The 19803-nt window shown below is 36.7% G+C and overlaps 1 protein-coding gene across 5 annotated transcripts in view; it reads left to right on the top strand.

Annotated features, from left to right (window-relative positions):
* Window positions 1-19803, top strand: part of LOC149085299 (PDZ domain-containing RING finger protein 4-like) — a 94204-nt gene that overhangs the window by 71888 nt on the left and 2513 nt on the right. For 3 of the 5 annotated variants that reach the window (XM_089233237.1, XM_089233240.1, XM_089233241.1), the window contains 5 exons: window positions 598-718; window positions 14290-14388; window positions 14514-14576; window positions 16867-16965; window positions 17218-17274. In XM_089233237.1, the coding sequence (XP_089089363.1) occupies window positions 598-718; window positions 14290-14388; window positions 14514-14576; window positions 16867-16965; window positions 17218-17274 (439 nt within the window). The remainder of the gene's footprint in view (window positions 1-597; window positions 719-14289; window positions 14389-14513; window positions 14577-16866; window positions 16966-17217; window positions 17275-19803) is intronic. The other 2 variants (XM_089233238.1, XM_089233239.1) reach the window with 2 other exon arrangements.

Genomic DNA, 19803 nt, shown 5'->3' with positions numbered 1-19803 from the left:
CTTACCATGGCTTTAGGGTTTATTATCACGAGGCACTTTACTGCCATGCAATTTCCCTCGAGGAGTTGAGCTAGAGCATTTTCTCACCAACACATCCCCATAGGACGTGAAAGAAACGAACGGTGAATGAGTATCAAATGCTTTCGGAATTTTGTCACCAACGCTTCTAGTTGATCGTTTGACTGCAACAGGCGTGGCAAGCGTTAACGTTATCGATACGAATTTTAAAATATAATACAGTCGCAGAACTTTGTGATTTGAAACATCGCCTTGTCGTTTTCAACAACTACTTGTGCAGTCTTCACACCATAATGCCCCCGACCATTGTCTACCCTACGGGCTCACCAGTTAGAAATCTTGTCACTTAAAATCTGTCACTGATCATAAAAATAAACCAAAACACGTTTGTTAAGCATCATTCCATGATCTGTCTGCGTTCAATGCCGTTGTTGATGGACAAACAACGTCACTTGCATAAACTGCGCAAATCGCATCAAATTCGGAATTAGTTACAGTATCTTTGTCTGCTACAATTTTCGTATTCGTGTTTTCATGAATAGCGTTGAAGTGAAATAAGTATCTCTATCTTTTTTCTAGCAGCACCAGCCATTCTGCATGTGTTACTCCTCAATTCTCTCCGGGAGAAACCATCACAAATCACTATAGTACCATCGCTGGAGACCCTGAAGATGAAGAAGCTTGCGATGTAGAATACGAAGTAAGCATGTATTATTGTTATTATTACATAAGCAATTTCACATGTTCTAGCACATCATACCGCTATAGGGCTCTCGTGGGAACTAAGAACACCACTCTCTCAGCTGGAAGGTTCTAGCAAATCACTCCTCAGCAACATCAAGCGGCACTTTATCCGCATTCAAATGACACGAGACTAGAAGGACGGGAAAAGAACGAGTTGTTCTAAGATTTAGGATAGCGTAACGATCCTACGGGGTCCTAAAACCCGTGATTGAAATATAAATATTTTACCCAACCAGCAATTTCTTTCGCCTTTCTCGTAGAACGCCAGCCTTTATTTTCCGTATATATATATATATATATACAGTGTATGCGCGTATACCATCGCACGTGACGGTGACATCGGCTATGAATAAATGCCGGGATTAAAGCCAACACCCGAATTGTAAATAAGTCGTATAATTACCGTCACAAGAAATATGCGAGACATTAACGTTTGTTTCTTTTAGTGGGAATGTCTCGCATGTTTTCTTATTGTACGTCTGTTTTTGATTTGAGAGATTTTATTTTGGGGTTGGAAAACTTAGTTATAGTTTGTGTGTTGAGACGTCAAACACACTCAGTTCAACATTAAATAAATAAAAAAACTGCATCTTGATATTTCTTGAGAAAAATTTTATAACGTCTTATCTTCTTCAAAGCATCTTTTAATTAACGGGAAAAATCAATTTAGAGAGAGAATGTCAGTCGAGACGGAAGAGTGTCTCTGTTTGCGTGAAAAATCTTGTAAAATTTTGGAAATTCCAGAAAAAATGTATCGTAAGTGTATATATATATATATATGGAAGCAGCACAGATTCTCAAAAGAAAAGATTTCCTCGGAGAAAGTTTGTGCAAAGGGTGGTGGTTAGAGAAACTCCCAATTTTCCAATAGTTGTTGTTTGCCCCCCGTCCATTCCCTGAGAACGTCACCATCTGTTTCCGATCGAGAGAAATATGTTGAAACTGCTTTCTTGGGTCCTTGGCAATTCTGTTCAACTATCTGAAGGAAAAAAAAATATATATATATGTAAGATTCTTTTTATTCCGTCTTTTGTTCTTTTGCTTTTTCCCCTTTTTGTTATCCATTGACATGATCCTGCCATGGCCACTCTACCAGACCAATTCTTTCAATAACGCTGTTTACTTCCCTTCGTGTGGGAGGAAAGTGAGGCTCGATAGATATAGATGATTTCATACATATCGTAGGAAATATATGTATGTATGTGTGTGCTGCAGTCTCTCTCTCTCTCTCTGTCTTGTCGGCCAGCCATGTAACGTTGCACACACACAGATGACTGCTTTTTTTCTCGTCTGAAAAATGAAAATAAATAAAAATCGGAAAAGAAATGGAAAGTTTGGAATTGAATAAAACAACAAAAAAAATGAAACCAATCCACTGAAATGAAGATGTATCATTCCACTTGACCGATTTCATGTTGTAGAATTCGAAAAATATTTTTGTGATAAGTAATATTTTGAAAATCTATAAATAACTCACGTTCGTGGTACCGAAATACTGTAAACTACCTACCAGTAATTTTTTTGACATTTTTCTCTGGTGTTGTCTGTAACCACTAGTTATTGTCTTTACTATATTGCCCGCCGCTTAATGTGATCACATCGGAACTCTAATCGGAACACACACGCACACACACACTCGGGGTTTCTCATAATAATTATAAGTCATTAAGAAGTATATCTAAAGATAAATCCCATTGGTACGCACGATGAACACATACTGTCTCAATAATCCGAGATGGATAGACGGAATCGAGGCTACCTCGAATTACTGAAAACTCGGATTATCCGAAAAAACAATAGAAATCGACTTTCAGAGGGGAGAAGCTTGCACCTACGTATTCATACTTTGTCCTATTTTGTTCTTAATCCAACGGCTTAGTTCATTATGATTACGGCTGAAAAGACCAACAAGGGAGGATGGCAAAGGCTCTCACATATTCCTGGGGTCCGATATGAATATTAATATCATTTTATACTCTATAAGTTTACTATAGTGGAATTAGAAGTCACTGAAAAAATTAGTCAGTGAAAAAATTTCGCGTGAGAGTAAGACCCCGGCCTAGAAATCAAGAGCCCTTAAAACAGAAATTACTCGCATTCATTGTAATAAAAAAAAGAAATGAAATATAGTGTGCGTTGTTTTGGCGAAAAACAGATTTCGATCGGAATTTTGAAAAATTCCAACACCTCGAATTGTCTTGAACCTCGTACTTTCGGGACTCGAATTATCGAGACACTAATGTACATCCCATTCGACTGAACGGGACATATGAAACTGTACAACACCGTTTCTCTTTCCTACATAGCTAGTTTCAAAATATTGAAAAAATCGTGACTTTTTTTTTTGTTCTTTATTTCTCTGAAAGATGATTTCTTTTCCTTTAACTAAAGTCCTTTCTTTTTTTTTCGAAAATTGTGAGGAGCTAGAATGGAACTGTCTAATATGTATCACGAATTACGATACTTTTTATAATGTACGGTACGTTCCATAGGTTCCCTGCGTGGAATTCTTCTAGTCGAGGAACCGTGAATGTGGTCAGTCGGAAAAAACTGACCAAGAACTGAGCAAAGAGATTTTTTTACACCTGACACATGCCTTCGCATTTGGAAAGCCATTGCAAAAGCAGCCGCAGATCATAGCAGATATTACGACCAGATTAACACATTGTGAATTGAGTTCGGAAATTTTTGTCAACGAGGGACGCTTTCTGACCTCCTACATAGTCGTGCAGGTTAATAACGATAACTTATGGGGGGGGGATGAGTATGGTTCAACCTTAGCTTCACACACACACACACACACACAAAATGTATAATAAGAAAAAGAAACTTAGATGAAAATAAAATTGATAACATAAACCAAAGTCCTGATAATTATAAACGAATTTCTTCCCATGTTTTAGTATTGGTCCGTTCCATGCTTAGCGAAAGTAATAGTAATACCCGAACGATAGCAGTACATGGCTCTAATAAGTGTCATCAATGAAATAATGGGTAAAGGAATTGGCATTCTATGGATGTAGACAACCGCGCCATTCCTACATTGTGGCAGTACTACGTAACTGTCTTTAACAGGATAACAAAGCACGGTTCCGTAGAATTGCAGTTTATGTATAGTGTTGCGAAGACTTGGGTGTGACACAATTGTCGTAGCTCGCTCTCAGTCCTAATTCTGAATCCAATCGAGCAGTTGGGTGCGAAACAATCACCTTGGCACGCTGAGTGTCCTAATTTCAATTTAATGGAACAGTTGCGGACGAGTTTGATCGAGGATTGAAGACTAGGCTACAGCTCGAATAACATCAGATTTACAGGACTATTAAGCGTCATCTGATTTATTCGAAAGTTTCTCTAAGAGGTTATTTTCTGTAATCCGGTTCAGAGTGGACTAAGCCTTCTCAATAATAATACAATTTTCTTTTCGTTTTTTCTTCGACTTCATAAGTGACCGTAAATTATTATTAGGAAACGTGCTTTACCAATAATCATCCAGCAAAATGTCGAAAAAAAATGTAAAGAGAGATTTCATTATGTATAATTATAGAATACAATACTTTTGGAGGTAATTGCGCTACATACAAAAATTTAATACCTTGATTTAGTCATTCAATTAGTCTCAATTCTCGTTCAAACCATTCCAGCAACTGTTCCCTTACAATTGCAAAGACAGCTGTTTGCACCCAATTCTCCGTGCCACTCTATTATAACAGCGACACTTCTGTCTGTGGCACGTTTCACTATCCTCTTGGTAAAGACAGTTGCCAATTCCGTAGTACTGCTGCAGTGTATTAAGTATTATTCAAAATATCGATCATTCTCTGTCATGACAGCAAGAACAACAACCAGTGGCCAAAAATCATAATAAAGAAAATTCTATGAACCAAATCTACGGAATGCTAATATACGTAGGTGTCCGGAAAATTATTGGTACATATTGTATTTTATAAAAGAATTATGCATTATTTATATGTTGTACCTCATTTAATGAACTATTATAAGAATTTTGATGTTTTCTACGGAATTAGAGTAGCAACAAGAAATGGATTAGTGCAATTAATTCCAAGATATCGAAGTATTATTACGAAAAAAAGGAATCAAGTGTTTCCGATTGAAAAATACTGGAATACCTTGCTTTAACAATAAGCCAAGGTTGTGCAAATAATATTTCTGTGTGCCCTTGTTTAAAATACGAGACAACAAAATAAATAGCAAGCGAAAAAAAATGAGTTTCGATGCTGGATTTTAAATGAGGAAAATTCAAGATTTAATGGCGAATGTAAATTTCTTTTGCTAGTTCTAAAAAAAAATGGTTCAACCCTTCTCATTAGCATTCTAAGACTCGTGCTTCAAGTGTTACTCGTGCTCGGATGAAGCAACGGGGTTCAAACCACGGTAATAATGATCTTTACCATTTTAAAAAAGGCTTCGCGAGTTTCTTTTATCCCGATTTTGTTGCCTGATGGAAAGAAGATGGATGCTAGGTTGTCAGTTTGCTTAAAAATAATGAGATAGCTCTGGTACTGTGCGGATGCATTTCGTGATACTAGACTATTTCGGGAATTTCTTCTCCACACTTGGATTTGTCTCTGTCACTCGTGTCTAGAATATACCATCTACTTCTTTCTCTTTCTGGATATATATCCACGTGAATTATCCTGAAATTGACTCAGCGTTAAATACATCAGTTACTCAAATATTCATTTATCCAGCACTTAACCCTAAAGATAAGCCATCAGTTGGTGATTATCTTAAGATCATTTCTTTTTTGCAGTTCAAATCGACTGAATATGAGAAATTTAAACACACATTCTCCATCAAATGGAAATTCGATCAACGACGAATAACTCTGATACTCGGAAAACATCGAAGCAATCAGCTTTATACGTTAGTTTTGATTCGTAATTTCGTGACTATAAGTATCGACAAAAGAAAGAAATGTTCGTAGTAAATCCAGAAGCTGGAAACCCCAACTTGCCTTGTATAATTTCTACCTGAACCCATGCAACCATTTTCTTTCGGGCAAAGAGCATTTTCACTTTATTGCTGTTCTTGATAAATAAAAGTGATGTTCTCGGCCGAACGGTAATTTGCTGACCGTTCATCTTTGTACAGTCAATTCCGGGAGACAACCATCCGACCTTTTCTTTATGGTAACGGATTCGATGCAGTTCGCTTACAGAGACGTAGAAGATCCACGGGGAAGCAACCATTCATTTTATGTGGGGAGGAGAGAATGCATGTTGCTGAAATTCCCATCGCAAGCGAGACAAAAGAATATTATATCTATAGGTTGCTTCACGCTGAGAAAGAATGGGGCGAAATCCTTTCTGTGATTTTGTGTAAGAGGGCCCCCTCTGCAAAAAAAAAAAAAAAAGTACAGCATAAAATAAATAAATTGACCATGATACCACACCCGGTGGCATGAACTTTCTCGGTTGTTGCGTATTCAACTCGCGTACCTCCCACGCTGTAAAGTTGCTCTCATCGCGCCAATTAAGTCGCCTGAAAAATTTTGTCAATAAACGTGCCGGTTAACGCCTACTAGCCCTAGGGGAAGTATAAAGCTTTTCTTTTTGAAAAACTATTAAAAGAAATTTTATGAGCTTCAATCCGTTCTTGTTTTTTATGCGATTTTGTTTGTGTTGCTGTAACTGTGATAACCACTAATTTTGCTGTTGGTGACCTTTGATTGTCACAAGCGTTGATGCAAATACATTTCAGAGCTATTAAAGCCAAAGCAGTTTTTGTCGTTCTATTAACTTGGACTCGCTGGGAATGGATTCATTGAACTGTAGACATAATTAGAGTGATCATATGATTTGTATTTTCAGAATTTTGTGACTACACTTTGATCTTACAAGGAGAGGGTTCGAGGGTGTTGTCCTCAAAAAAATATGAAAAAAATTGAGTATATTCATCTCACCCAGAATCACATAAAAACAAAAACAAAAAGAAAAATATCAGCGGAATGCAACTATTAAAGCCGCAAAAAATTATTAAAAATAATAAAAGTTGGCTACTCATCGCTTCTTGGATTCATCGATATCTATAAAAAAATTATTTTCTCATTTTCTTTTCCTTCCTTTCCTCCAGCTTCTCTGTTCTAGAAATTAGTTACTACAGTCGAATCCTGTTTTAACGAATACCGTTATAGCGAAAATCTCGTTTTAATAAACACTTTTCTAATCTCCCAGATAAGTTTACATAGGAACACTGCAAAAACTTGGAATTCCTTTGTAACGAAATTTCGTTATAACGAAATGATTTCTCCGGTCTCTTGGAGTTCTTTATAATGGGATTCGATTCGGATTTTTCTCTTTCCTTGTCTGTACTGTACTTGGCCATGTGTTGATTAAATTACATCATTATAATGCTGTAGGGTTGCGGGATTTTTAGATTCATTCTTGGTCTCTATCGGTCCGAAAGTTAAATGAATGTAAGTAAATGTCTGACACGTTATAGTTTCTATTCATCATTATTTTTATTTATTAGACCACTTATGGGGTGTATCTAAGAAGTAAATAATAGTGAATAGAGTTGAAAAGAACTGCACTTGAGTTTCATTTTCATTTGAAAGTGTGAGCTCCGAATATTCATCACTATTTTTATCTATTAGACCAGCGTTTCTCAACCTTTATAAGCCCAAGGACCAGTAAAGTATCTGAAACAATTCGACGAACCACTTGTGTCCTGTATTACGGGACATTCAACGACGTTTATTTAAATTTGTAATGTTTACTGAAATAGTGAATAAACAGCGTTTTCATATTTATCATGATAATTATGGCTATAAATACAAATATTCATTTTACGTATTTGTCGGGATCAACGTTTTATCCTTAATTTTCCAGTGATTTTTAACTACAATTAGGGATTTTGCCCAATTGTTGCAACGTTTCTGATAGCAATTGGCGACTTCCCGTATTTTATGTTACTTCAATTCCAAGTATCCCTTATTTTTCTCAATGAAATATGCGAAAAATATTAAAGCTAAAATACATCGTTTGACTGGAATCAGTGATATTTCGTATTTAGGATCGCAATTTCCCGCATTCTCCTTGATGAGGTATGATGAACCTAAGTATGAAGTTACAATTTTAAGATATGGATTTGAACCCATATGTATATTAATAATATGAATTACATTTGAATTATCAAGTCTACCTGTGGATCACCTATGCCATCGTCGCAGACCACCTCTGGTCCGCGGACCAGAACGCATGGACCAGAAACGCTGTATTAGACCACTTATGATGTATCTAAGAAGGAAATAATAGTGATTTTAATGATGGTGGAGTTGAAAAGAACTGCACTTGAGTTTCATTTTCGTTTGAAAGTGTGAGCTCCGAAAACACATTCAAGACGAAAAGACTGACGCCTCTTTTCTTGATTCATTTCTATGAAGAATTTTTTTTAATAAACAGATCTCAATACTAATTTCAATACAAAAATTTCTTCTCAAATTTTAATAATTTGCGGAATTTACATCATAACGTCGTTCTCTGATACTTGAAATTTGACGTTAACGCATGTTGTCAGAAAAGAGCTATGTCTATAATTGGACACATATCTCGTGGGCTATGAGATTCTCATAACAAATACGCAGAAATGCAGGCTTAAATTGCAGTCTGCAGACAACAACTAAGTGCTGAAAAAATAATTGAATGAAATGTGTGTAGTAGTTAAAAATTCGTTCTCTTTTTTTTAATGATGGAAGAGTAGTTAAGACAGATAAAGGAGTAGACATACGGCAGACACATACGTATAGAAGAGGGAGAAAAAGAATGTTGTGGACACGAAATTCCACGCTTTTGTGAGTTGTGTTGAGTTCCCCATTGGGGAGATGGATGAATATTCTCGGCTGGATTGGCAAAAGGGAGCGGAGATGGGAATTTCTCGATGCGTTTAATTGCTATCAGTTAACGGAGCGTCACCGAGCAAATTAAGCACGCTTGGCTTAATCAAAAAGTAGTCTGGAAATGAAGAGCGGCAAACGTACCTATCGATCGAGGGTCGCATTTGTTGTGGTCACCGGACGAACGCACTTCTCTTCGTACCTATCTTCACTCTGACAGGCGAGAAAATGATAAAGTCTAGTTTCATGCTCATAAGATACTTCACGAAGCATATATTCTCTATATGAAATGTATTGTCTGTGAATAAAAGTCTGCGAGAACGAACGTCTTTGGATTTTCTTATCGTCCTCGTAGAAATAAATTTATATAGTTAATGCGATTTCGCGAATTTTGTTTCAGTACTATTCAACGAAGAAACGAAATTTTAGCCGAAGGTAAATTTTATTTCGAATGTTGTACGCAAAGTTTCTAGTATTTTGCATAAGGAATTTACTGCTGCAGAAGTCCAAGAAGGTATTTATATATAAGTAGAAGTAAGAAGGTATATTTAAATTTATTTCTGATGCGATTGTAACTTCTGAAGCAATAAAATTCGATTGAAAGCAGCGTTCAAGTCAAGTGCACACTTATAACACTGATGCCGACGCGTTTTAGAACTCATTGAGTGCCGTTAGAGGAGGGATGAAACCTTGTAGTTGAAACAAGAACTGTGTGGGAAATGAAAGCAAACATCAGTGCGTCGTGTTCTGGTGTTGCCTTGATTGTTTGTTGTAACGATTTTCTAATTGGTTAGAAAATCGTTACAACACATTAGATGAATCAATCGTTCACATTAGATGAAATATTATTAGATATTCACATATCTATTGATAAACAAAATCATTATAATTCTGTATACAACATTTGCTAGTTCACAGCTTGTGAAGATATTTCCTCCCTTGACAACGGTGAGAGGGCGAAAAAACGTTAAGATTAGTATTATAAGCAGGGCCTGGATGTTGATGACATGATGGCATTTGCATTTTTTTCACTGTTAGGGCATTTTTTTAGTTTTGGGACATTTTCTGGCATTTTCACACACGATATTTTTTCGCTTTTTAAATTTTTTGACGATGGGAAAGATTGAAAAAAATTATATGAATACTGATTGCATTGAGAGAAGCACTTTTGAAAAAATATGCTTGAATTTCTTAGAAAATAAAATAAAAGATGCTTTCTGTGGCTTTCTAACCATAGGCATACGTAGGATTTTCTCGAGGGAGTTTCATTTTTCGATTTTTACTGCAAAACCCTATTCCTTCCTCCCCCAATACACCAGTCATGACTTTCACATCTAGCAGCATTGCTCTCCGATCAGATTCCTCACGGGCCTCCCAATAGTCAATTCTTGTGAAAAAAAAGATAAGAATTGTCTCAGGCCCCCCGAGCCCTGTCAGCCCCACCCTTGTAGGGATCATAACACTCAATGTTCCCAACCGATTCATGAGTTATAACTTGTTTATTAGAAAAATTGTTCGTTTTTTGATGAAATCTGAGCGGGAGAGAAAAAAAAAAAGAGAAAAAAATTTACATATGTTTTTTTGATGCTGTCAGAACTTTTCCTTTCGGTATTCAAACATGACCGCTTTTTCAAGAGAACTTTGTTTTATTATTTTGATGGAATTTTTTTTTCAAATTTTTACTGCATTTTTAAAAGTTATTTTTCAAATTTTTTTAAGGCAACAACATCCGGGTCTTGGTTATAAGTGTGTGCAGGGTAATTCAGACCACTCATGGGCAAAACGTATAGAAGTGATGGAATACATCTAAACAAGCAATTTTCGTCGTCATACATCTTTGCCAAAATATAAACTTTAGGCGCGCGGTAGCCCAGGTCGATAAGATACTCGCCTAAAGTACCAAAAGATGTTTAGAGGTGTCGCGAGTTCGATACCCTGTTCGTCCTTGTCAGAAAAGTTTCCTGACACAGGGATACAACCGAAACGGCGACATGACCACAAAAAAAAAAAAAAAAAAAAATTGCTACCGCAGGGAGTCCCCCATCGAGGGGTTAGCGCACTAACCTCTCGATGAGTATAAAAAACAAGCCTGCCGTTCAGAATCGGCAATAAATTGTAGGTACCGGTCTAAAATTAGCCCTCGTGTGCAGAAAATCACCGTGGTGCGACAAGAATGATCAAATGATGTGCCAAAATGCAATTGCGTCCAATGCGTTCAATGACAGCGCCTTCATTGAACCGCTAGAAGGCACTGTCATTGAAGGCATAAAGCAGCGGTTCTGCCACTTATTATCGTTTGTATCATGAATTGCAGAAGGGATCGCTTATTACATTAATAATGAAAAAGTGGACATGTATTTTGTTATGGGCAAGAATATTCTGGAATCCAAAAGATTATAACTGGGAGTGTTTTCCGACGAGACGTCTGCCAAATCGAATAACATTTTAGCCATTGAACCGTTGTCTGAGTGAAACGGGCTCTTTTTGGCGTTCTCACACCCCTAGCACAACCTGTATCCTGCATTCCACTAACAAGAGAGCCCATGTGATGTGCAATCACTCAAATGTTAAAATTTTTTTTTTGTTATCTGGCATGCATATTCTCGGAAAACACGTCCGTGCAGTTTTTTTGGACTTCCAGCACATTCCCGTTCGCAGCACTATATATGAAATTCATGTACTTTTTTTCCTGGGTCATGAAATCGGCCATGCCTTCTGCGATCTATGATAGAAATGTCAATAAGTGCAATCAACAATGCTTTATGCGTTCAATACCACGCCGTCTAGCGGTTTCTCGCTTGCAATGTGACCATGCGTTATGTGACGAAAATTGCCTGTTCTGAATCACCATGTGTTTGTCGTTAATGTTGTTTTGTTCATCTGATTTTATTATGTTGGCAAAGTTTTTTTTTAATCTGCTTTAATTTTTAAAGCTTTGTAGCTTAGTCCGTTGGGAGTTACCAGTCTTTTTTAAGGTGTTTTGGATTTTCAAAATGATGGAAGAGAAACTCATAATAAAACTTTTTATTATTTATCCAAAATTATTTATGCAGATTCTGGTTGTTTTTAGGCAAGGGAGCAAGCACTGTCAGTAACTTCGAATCAAAGTTTTGAATACGAAGTGAATCCTATAATCAACCAATAACTATCAATACATTGATTCATGAGTGGGAAAAAAACAACATAAGTAGAGTTTGACTGCCGAATCGGATCTACGATGGCATCGTTGTCTTCTCCTCATGAAATATCGTCTCAAAATCTGTTACTTTATTTTCGTTAAACTTGCTTATTCTATTGAGTAAGTCTCTGATCTCAGCCGGAGATTTTTCTCCTCGGCAAATATATCATAGATAGAACACTTCTCTGTCATTGATCGGTAGAACAGAAGAAAGGAAACGTAAATCTTTCCTGTCTTCTTGGGATGAGGATTGAGGAACAGCAAGGAAAAGAAATAAAGTAATAGTAGTAATGATTCCGAGTCATGGTTCGTTGTGAGAGGGAAAAAACGTGGAAATATCCCGAGACCTTTAGGAATTGGGGAGTATTGAGAAAAAAATGAAACGTGGTATTTAATTTAGAGAAAAGAAAACTAAGAATGAAAAAAAAAATCTATATATATATAATATATTTCGGACCAGGGAATGTAGAATGACATGGAAAATCCTCTTATAGGTCCTTCCGGTGGAGGATAGCGGTATATCTCAATGCAAGATTCTGTCGTTGTAAAGTTTTGTGAGGATATGGTGGAATACAATATATCTCTCTCTTCTTATATATATATATCGTGGTTGGACGTGGATGGGTGAGACGATATATTTTTCTTTGTGGGGTAATAAGAAATGATGAGTCTTTCCGTCTCGAATAAAGACATTCTTGATGTTACTCGCAAACCAAGAATATATCGTCTAGGACTGAAAAGAAAAAAAAACACAGACGTAGACTTATTTTCTTTGGATTTTCCTTCTTTCGAAATAACGTCTCAATTATCGTTTCGGGGAGCATTTATATATACCTTGGAAAAGCTTTATGCTAAAAACATGGCTCACAAAGTTCTTACTTGCTTCAAGAAACTTTTGCGGATATTTGAAATTCAATATCTATTTCGTGTACGACTATTGGATAGTTTGAGCTGTTACTATATACACCAGGAGTATCGTATGTCTTAAAAAATTTTCATTCGCACAAAATGTCAAGTAAATTTTTATTTAAAGCAGTCGCCACAATTTCCGAAATAACGCTCATGTATTAAATTTTCAATGTGGTTGGTGGAAGTTTAAAAATAAAATATTGAATGGTCTCGAGATATCTTTAAGCGGGAGTGATGCCAAAGAAATACATACTTTCTCAATGTCTTTAATATTAGGTGAAGATAAAAAAAAGCACTGTAATAATTTTTACCAGGATGGAAGACTAAAAACCACTTACAAATATATTTTCCGTGGTGCCTATAACTGACGTATCTGAAAGTCTAGCCTGTGCATAATTTGACTACTAAAATTACGTATGATATTCTCGGACTTGCGTACCCGGTACAATATACCACGAGATGTTTTAAAGTTAGAAGTAGAGTAGCATCTGCTACATTTGCCACAAGCCTAGACTTTTAATTTCTTTTCATGTGATGACACTGAGCTCAATACACTTTTCACTGTCATAACCAGGATGGTATAACATTGATAAATGTTGTAGTTTATCCTACAAAAACAAACGATATTATAAATCACGTCTCTCAAAGGCAAAAGAAACTCGAACCAAGCTTTTCATTTTCTTTCTCGTTTTCATTTAGCTTTTTTTAGTCAATGGTGAGTTCTGTTTACCTTAAAGTAATTGAGTTTACTTTGGATGGTTTCAAAGTTTTTCATCCGGTTCACCTTTACGAGAGTTTTACTAGATCAGCTATTCGTATTTCTGAGAAAGAAGCGCTAAAGCTTTTGGTATCGTTCGAGAAGTAGCACAATACACCTTTGTCTAAGGCAACAGGAGATGACTTTCTAAAACTGTAGATGAAGCCACCAGTGAGTTTGGCTTCGCGGCAACTTGGTATGCCACGAAGTAGTAACTCGTAAATTCTTTCTCACAGTGAGTTGTCATCTCGACGAAAATATCTCATTCCCGAAGCTAAACGAATGAAGTGTCCTATTGAGTTCTAAGATTTCAAGCGTAAACGCAAATTCTACTTCGAACTTACTTTGACTACTGGATAAATACCTTCTTGATTGCTCGTATAATGATGGATTTCATCCTCCATGACCTAAACTCAAGTTCAAGGTAGGGCAAGAGAAAACCTATTGTTACGTTTTCGCGGTTTAGGTTTTAACTTGCATTGAGTGCTTCTAATGTTGCTCGAAAATCACAATAACGTAATAATCCACGGAATGTCACCAACCATTGTTTCACCAACGCTTTTTTGGAACAATTTACACCGGGATACGGAATTTTTTTGATGGGAGGGGGGAATGTTTTAAGTTATTTTTGGTTCTAGAAATTTGAAAGAATCCATCAATATACAATAAACTGCATTTTCTGAACGCATTTTTTTTTCTAACACTAGTATGCCCCAATGCTCTTTCTCTTTAAAATTTAAATAGATATTATAAGAGGATATGTAATGATGATGCTGGGTATAACGACTCTATGTGACTGAAATATTTTATTCTGAATATTTGTTTCAGGAAGTTATTTTGCGAAGAGACCAGCCAGATGAAAAGTTAGGATTGACTTTATGTTATGGATCCCCTGATGAACAAGATACAGACATATACATTAATGAGGTACATTGTCGCTTATACATAAAGTCCATGATGAAGTTTTATAACAGAACCTGAAAATGCAAGTCTCTCTATGCATTACAGTATTTCTGAATTTTATCAATTTGTTCGATTCTTTGCTATCACAGGTCGAACAAGATAGTATTGCTGGTAAAGATGGAAGGATTCAAGTTGGTGACCAACTACTGCAGGTAGCTATCCTTTTTCATTACTATTTTTATAAGATATAGAACAAATATACGATAATATTATAGTATTAAAATTTGTTGCTCGGACAACGAAAAAATTTCGAAAATAGCTGGCAAACATGGTTTTTTAAATAGATGTCAGACGACAGAAAACTCTCTGAAGGTCAGATTACACGAGAATGACTTGAAAAAAAATATTTATTTTCTAATTATTAGCAATATCGTTTAGCTTTTGGACAGAACGGGAGCTTCACACCGATACGACTGGAATGATCGATCGATCGATCGATCGATTGATATCAACGTGGTGTGAAGTAAATGTGCAGAATTGATGTTCGTCCACAAAACACTGAAATCACGTTACTTGAAGACTGCCTAATCCCGCTTTGTTGTATCCTCAAGATCCGATATACTGTATATAATGATATTTCTATAGCAAATAGATATTCCACATAACATCCACAGAACAAAACCAGAAAACCCAGAACCAAGTTGGCATTTCTTTTTCCTGATTACTGTACTGACCAAACAGAACAGTTTGTCGTGACATAAAGTGTCTAGTAGACCAAAAAGTAATCTCGAAACCAAAATGCCAGCTGCCCAAACTGCGTATCAATCGCAAGAGATAGTCATCATTAGTAAAAGCAGATTAGTCGAATACGCATGCACATTCATTCATACCTACCAGTTACTTTAAACAAAGTAGCTATTGTTGTTTCTCAATGAGTATATAACAACGCTACTATTCTCCCTCAATAGAAGTGAGCGCTCAAAATATCGATGAGGAAAGAAAATTTCTTGGAAAATTTTGTAGGATGCAATCATCTGTTATTCAATGTACTGTGTGGGCAAAAAGTCCATAGAAACTTTAAAAATTCATAAAAACCGGACAAATAACCGAAATAGAAAATAGTTTGCAGGGTTAGCATCGCTAGGTCACGGAAATTTTTAAGACAGGAAAAAAATAACTCAAAAACAGCCGATAGGTGGCACTGGTACGAGCGGTACGGTCCCGGGTGTATCGATCCGTTCCATCCAGTCTGTCGGAACTGAAAGATGCGATCCGTCGAGGTGTCATGTATACATCCAGACCCACTGCCGTTGCTGGATTTGCGACTCGCCTACAATGTGTTGTCCCCTGTGGGGATGGTGATATGGAACACATACTGCTGTAATAAACGATTTGGAGGCATTCTGTTTCCGTTATTTGAGTATCTTTTCTTTGACTTGTGGACCTCAGTGCCACCTATCCTATCGGCAGTTTTTGAGGGGTTTTTTTTCCTGTCTTAAAAAAATTCGCGTGACCTAGCGATGCTAACTCTGCAAACCGTTTTTCATTTCGATTATTTTTCCGGTTTTTATGAATTTTTAAAGTTTCTACGGACTTTTTTCCCCCACCCTGTATATGTTTCTGAATGGATAACCAATGCGGTGACTATGTCTAAAGAAATGGAAATAGTTTTACCTTGAAACGATTGGCAATAATGTGTCTTGAAAGAAAAAAAAAGGAACAACACTTCTTTATTACAGGCTTCTGTCATGATAACGCAACCAGTCGATTCAAACTTCACGATAAATACGTTTTCTGTAATTGTTCATGATTCTTTTTAAAACTCTTTGTTTTTATGAAGTAACTTGCAAGAGCATTTTATCCCAGTTTTTTTTCTTTTCTTACTCATGCGTGATCGTCGATGCAGCGACTCAACAAAAATTGTATGGACTTTTATTATCAGTAGCGTCTTCCAGATACGGTATTTTAGAAACGGAAAACTTTTGTTGATGGGAAAGGTCTCAGCACTAATTACAGTTGACGTTACATCCCAAGTCTTGTCATTTCTAAAGTATTCTCGACCTGTCTAATACTACTATGGTGTGTCATCGCAATAATTAATTTCTTTCCCTTATATCTAATGTTTTGTCTAGAGAACCTGAACGCAATTAGTGAGCTTTCAGTTCCCCTCCTGATCTTTTCCTTTGAGGCAACAATGAATATAAGTAAACTTATAAAGAGTAATGATTTGCTTCTCGTCGGAGGATTAGGTTTCGTAAGTTTTTAATTTGCTGTAGTAGAAAGTTGGAAAATGTGTGGAACTTAAAATCATAGAATTGTTCAGAATTAACTACATTAAAAGTATATCCCTTGATTTTTTTTAATAGACATTTTCAAAGACTTTATCGAGAAGTGTGTGGTTGCTCTTTTATTATACACTTTATTTCATTTGACTTTGGTTATTCTTTCGGAGACAATAAAAATTTTTATCTTATTTATAATTTTATCGTTATCTCATTATAGATCAATGGAATAGATGTCCGAAGCCGTGAGCAGGCAGTTGGTTTATTTACTGATAAAATATCTAATTTTATTTTATTAGTTGCCCGGCCACAAGTATTGGTAAGCATTACGAGATGCTTAAAATTGTTTGTAAAAGTTCTTTTTTATATACATTTGGTTGTTTGTTTTTTTTGAATGAAAATATGACTCCATTATGTGGGGTAAAAATCATGTGCGATGAACTGATATTTTGAAATTAAATTTTGTTTGATATTAAAAGATAAATCATACAATTTTTATGTATGAAATAACAATTTGTGGATTACCCAGCACCGAATTTTGTCATCATTTTCCTGTGTTTGGTTTCCTCAGGATGACGAATACTTTTTGGATGACTTCACAGACTATCCGGATAGTAATACACTCTTGGTGTGTGTGAGACAGATTCTACATTTTTGCCTGTTTGGTACTTGACATTGGTCCGCATGGCTTCATTAACACAACGCATGTCGCGTAATGCCTGATTCTTTGACAGATGATGATAACCATAATGATAACTTATGTGCTCTGCTCTTTCGATTTACACATTTCTTCAACTAAAAGCGATTGTTCGAATGCTTAAAAATAATGTTATTGGCTAATGTAAGTCATTTATACTTTAACAAATCAAAAAATCGATGCACCGAAGAACTGAGGATTCGATTGCTATAAAATTCTAAATGCAAGTACAAAAGTTGAGCGTCTTTAAAAAAGAATGATTAAATTTTTTCGGCCAGCGAGACAACAGCTTGAACTTTCCTTTCTTCATTTTATTGGGGGAGGTACTCTGGTCAGGCGCGGATCCAAATGGGGACGATAGGAGCGGTCACTAACCTCCTAAGAAAGGGATAATATTGGGAAAAAAATCAGTATATATATATATATATATATATCCCGTGAAATACGGGACGATTCTGCGAACGTACACAATTGATTGCCCCTCCTCACACATCGCCCTGGATCCACGTCTGACTCCGGTCCATCTTCGTGGGACAGAACATTGCAGGGTATCCGAATTGTCTATCATGACGCTGCATACCCAAGCTGTCCTGCTGAGAACGCAGTTCATTCAATTCTGGTAACACTAGCTGACTATGGAAAAAATTCAATATCAAATATTCAGCACAGTGGTGCTTTGACTAATCTTTGCCTCTCGTTATGTTACCCTTCTTTTTGCTGTATCCCGATCTTAATTTCCAGCAAGATAATGCCTGGCTAACATTCAGGAATGTCCCATTCGAAAAATGTACATGATTTGCCAAATTTATTAAATAATACTGTACTTTAAATACTACTACATATCGTGCTTGTGTCCAGGCAGGCCTGTCATTTGGGCGTGGAGTCATGGGGGGTCGTAGCCCCCACCCCCTGTCTTTTGAAAATACACTGAAAATGGTATATATATATGTATATGTCATTTCAATGGTGTATATAAATATATATATATATATACACCATTTCATATATACATCGAGTACATGTTCTTTGCCCCCCCCCCCCGGAAAAAGTTGAAATGACGGCCCTGTGTGTCCAGGCCATAGGTATGAGTAATGATTTGCCAACTCTCTTCTGTAGCATTTTACATGTTTAAGTTATCCGATTTTTCTTATTAATTCCTTTCTCTGTACGTATGAGGGGGTACCCAAAAAGTAACCGGAATTTCTTTTTCACAAATTGTTTATTCATTTTTTAAAAAAATATCCTTCAATACTCTTGAAAGTACTCTTCATTGGAGCTAATACACTTGTCAGGTCTTTTCTTCCATTGTTGAAAAAAAATTTGAAATTCATCTGTTGTGATGCCAGACTGCGCTTCCATTGTTTTTGTTTGCACCTCATCCATGCTGGCAAAATGCTTTCATTTTAGGTCCCTCTGCATCCGCAGGAATAAAGAAACGTCACACGGAGCTAATCAGGTGAATAGTCTGGGTGGGGCACAGGAGTCATACTGTTTCTTGTTAATAACTGACGCACTGTGAAGGAAGTGTAAAACGGGACATTGACATGATACAAGAACCAGTCACCTATCTCCCATAACGAAAATCGCGTCTTTTCTTCGCACACTGTTGTGCAAGCGTTTTAGACGCTAGCTTGTAAAAAAAAAACCATCCGTACACTTGAGTTTTACGTGCAGCATCATCCCCGTAAGCTGTTTCTAACATCCCAACAGTTTCTGCTGCTTTTTTTCCCGAGCAGAAAGTGAAACTTCACAGCCCTGCATTGTTTACGTAAGTCTGCCATGACCAAAAACGAGGAACAGGCTAAACAGCTTCCATGAAAAATATTGATGGATGCAAACACAACATTTTTCCAAGCAACACTACTTGGCACATTCATTCAGAAGGATTAGTTTTTCGTTTTGAGAAAACCAAGCACTAAGGATGCTCTACCATCGTTTTTCATCATTTTTGTCGCACCATGATCATTTTCTGCTCACGAGGGCTAATTAGACTGGGACTTGCAATTTATTGCCGATTCCGGACGGCGGCCTTTTTTCTATACTCATCGAGAGGTTGGTGAGCTAACCCCTCTATGTGGGACTCGCTGCGGTAGCAATCTTTTTCGGTAGTCACGTCGCTGTTTCTGTTGTATCCCCGCGCCAGGAAAGTTTCTGACAAGGACGAACCCCGGTTATCGAACTCGCGACACCTCTAAACATCCAGTGTATCATCGACCTGGGCTACCGCCCCTCACCCGCTTACCGTAAAACGATTTCGGTTAGTTTTGGGTATCCCTCGTATATATTACTGAATTAACTAAATCCTTCTTTATTGAACAATTGCTTCTTGGTGCGTCGATTATTTTTTCGCCAAAGAGAGTGTAAAAAGCTTCAAGGCATGGAACTAAAATTACACTAAAATTACGGTACATTACGGCATATTAACCTAATTTGAAGTTTGAAACGTAGCAATGGCACTAG

Source organism: Pholcus phalangioides, unplaced genomic scaffold (assembly GCF_987345545.1).
Source record: "Pholcus phalangioides strain wild (caught in Gottingen) unplaced genomic scaffold, Ppha-v1.0 ptg000007l_1, whole genome shotgun sequence".
NCBI lineage: Eukaryota > Metazoa > Arthropoda > Arachnida > Araneae > Pholcidae > Pholcus > Pholcus phalangioides.
The sequence above is the reverse complement of the archived record's forward strand: the minus strand, read 5'-3'. Positions and strand labels throughout refer to the sequence as shown.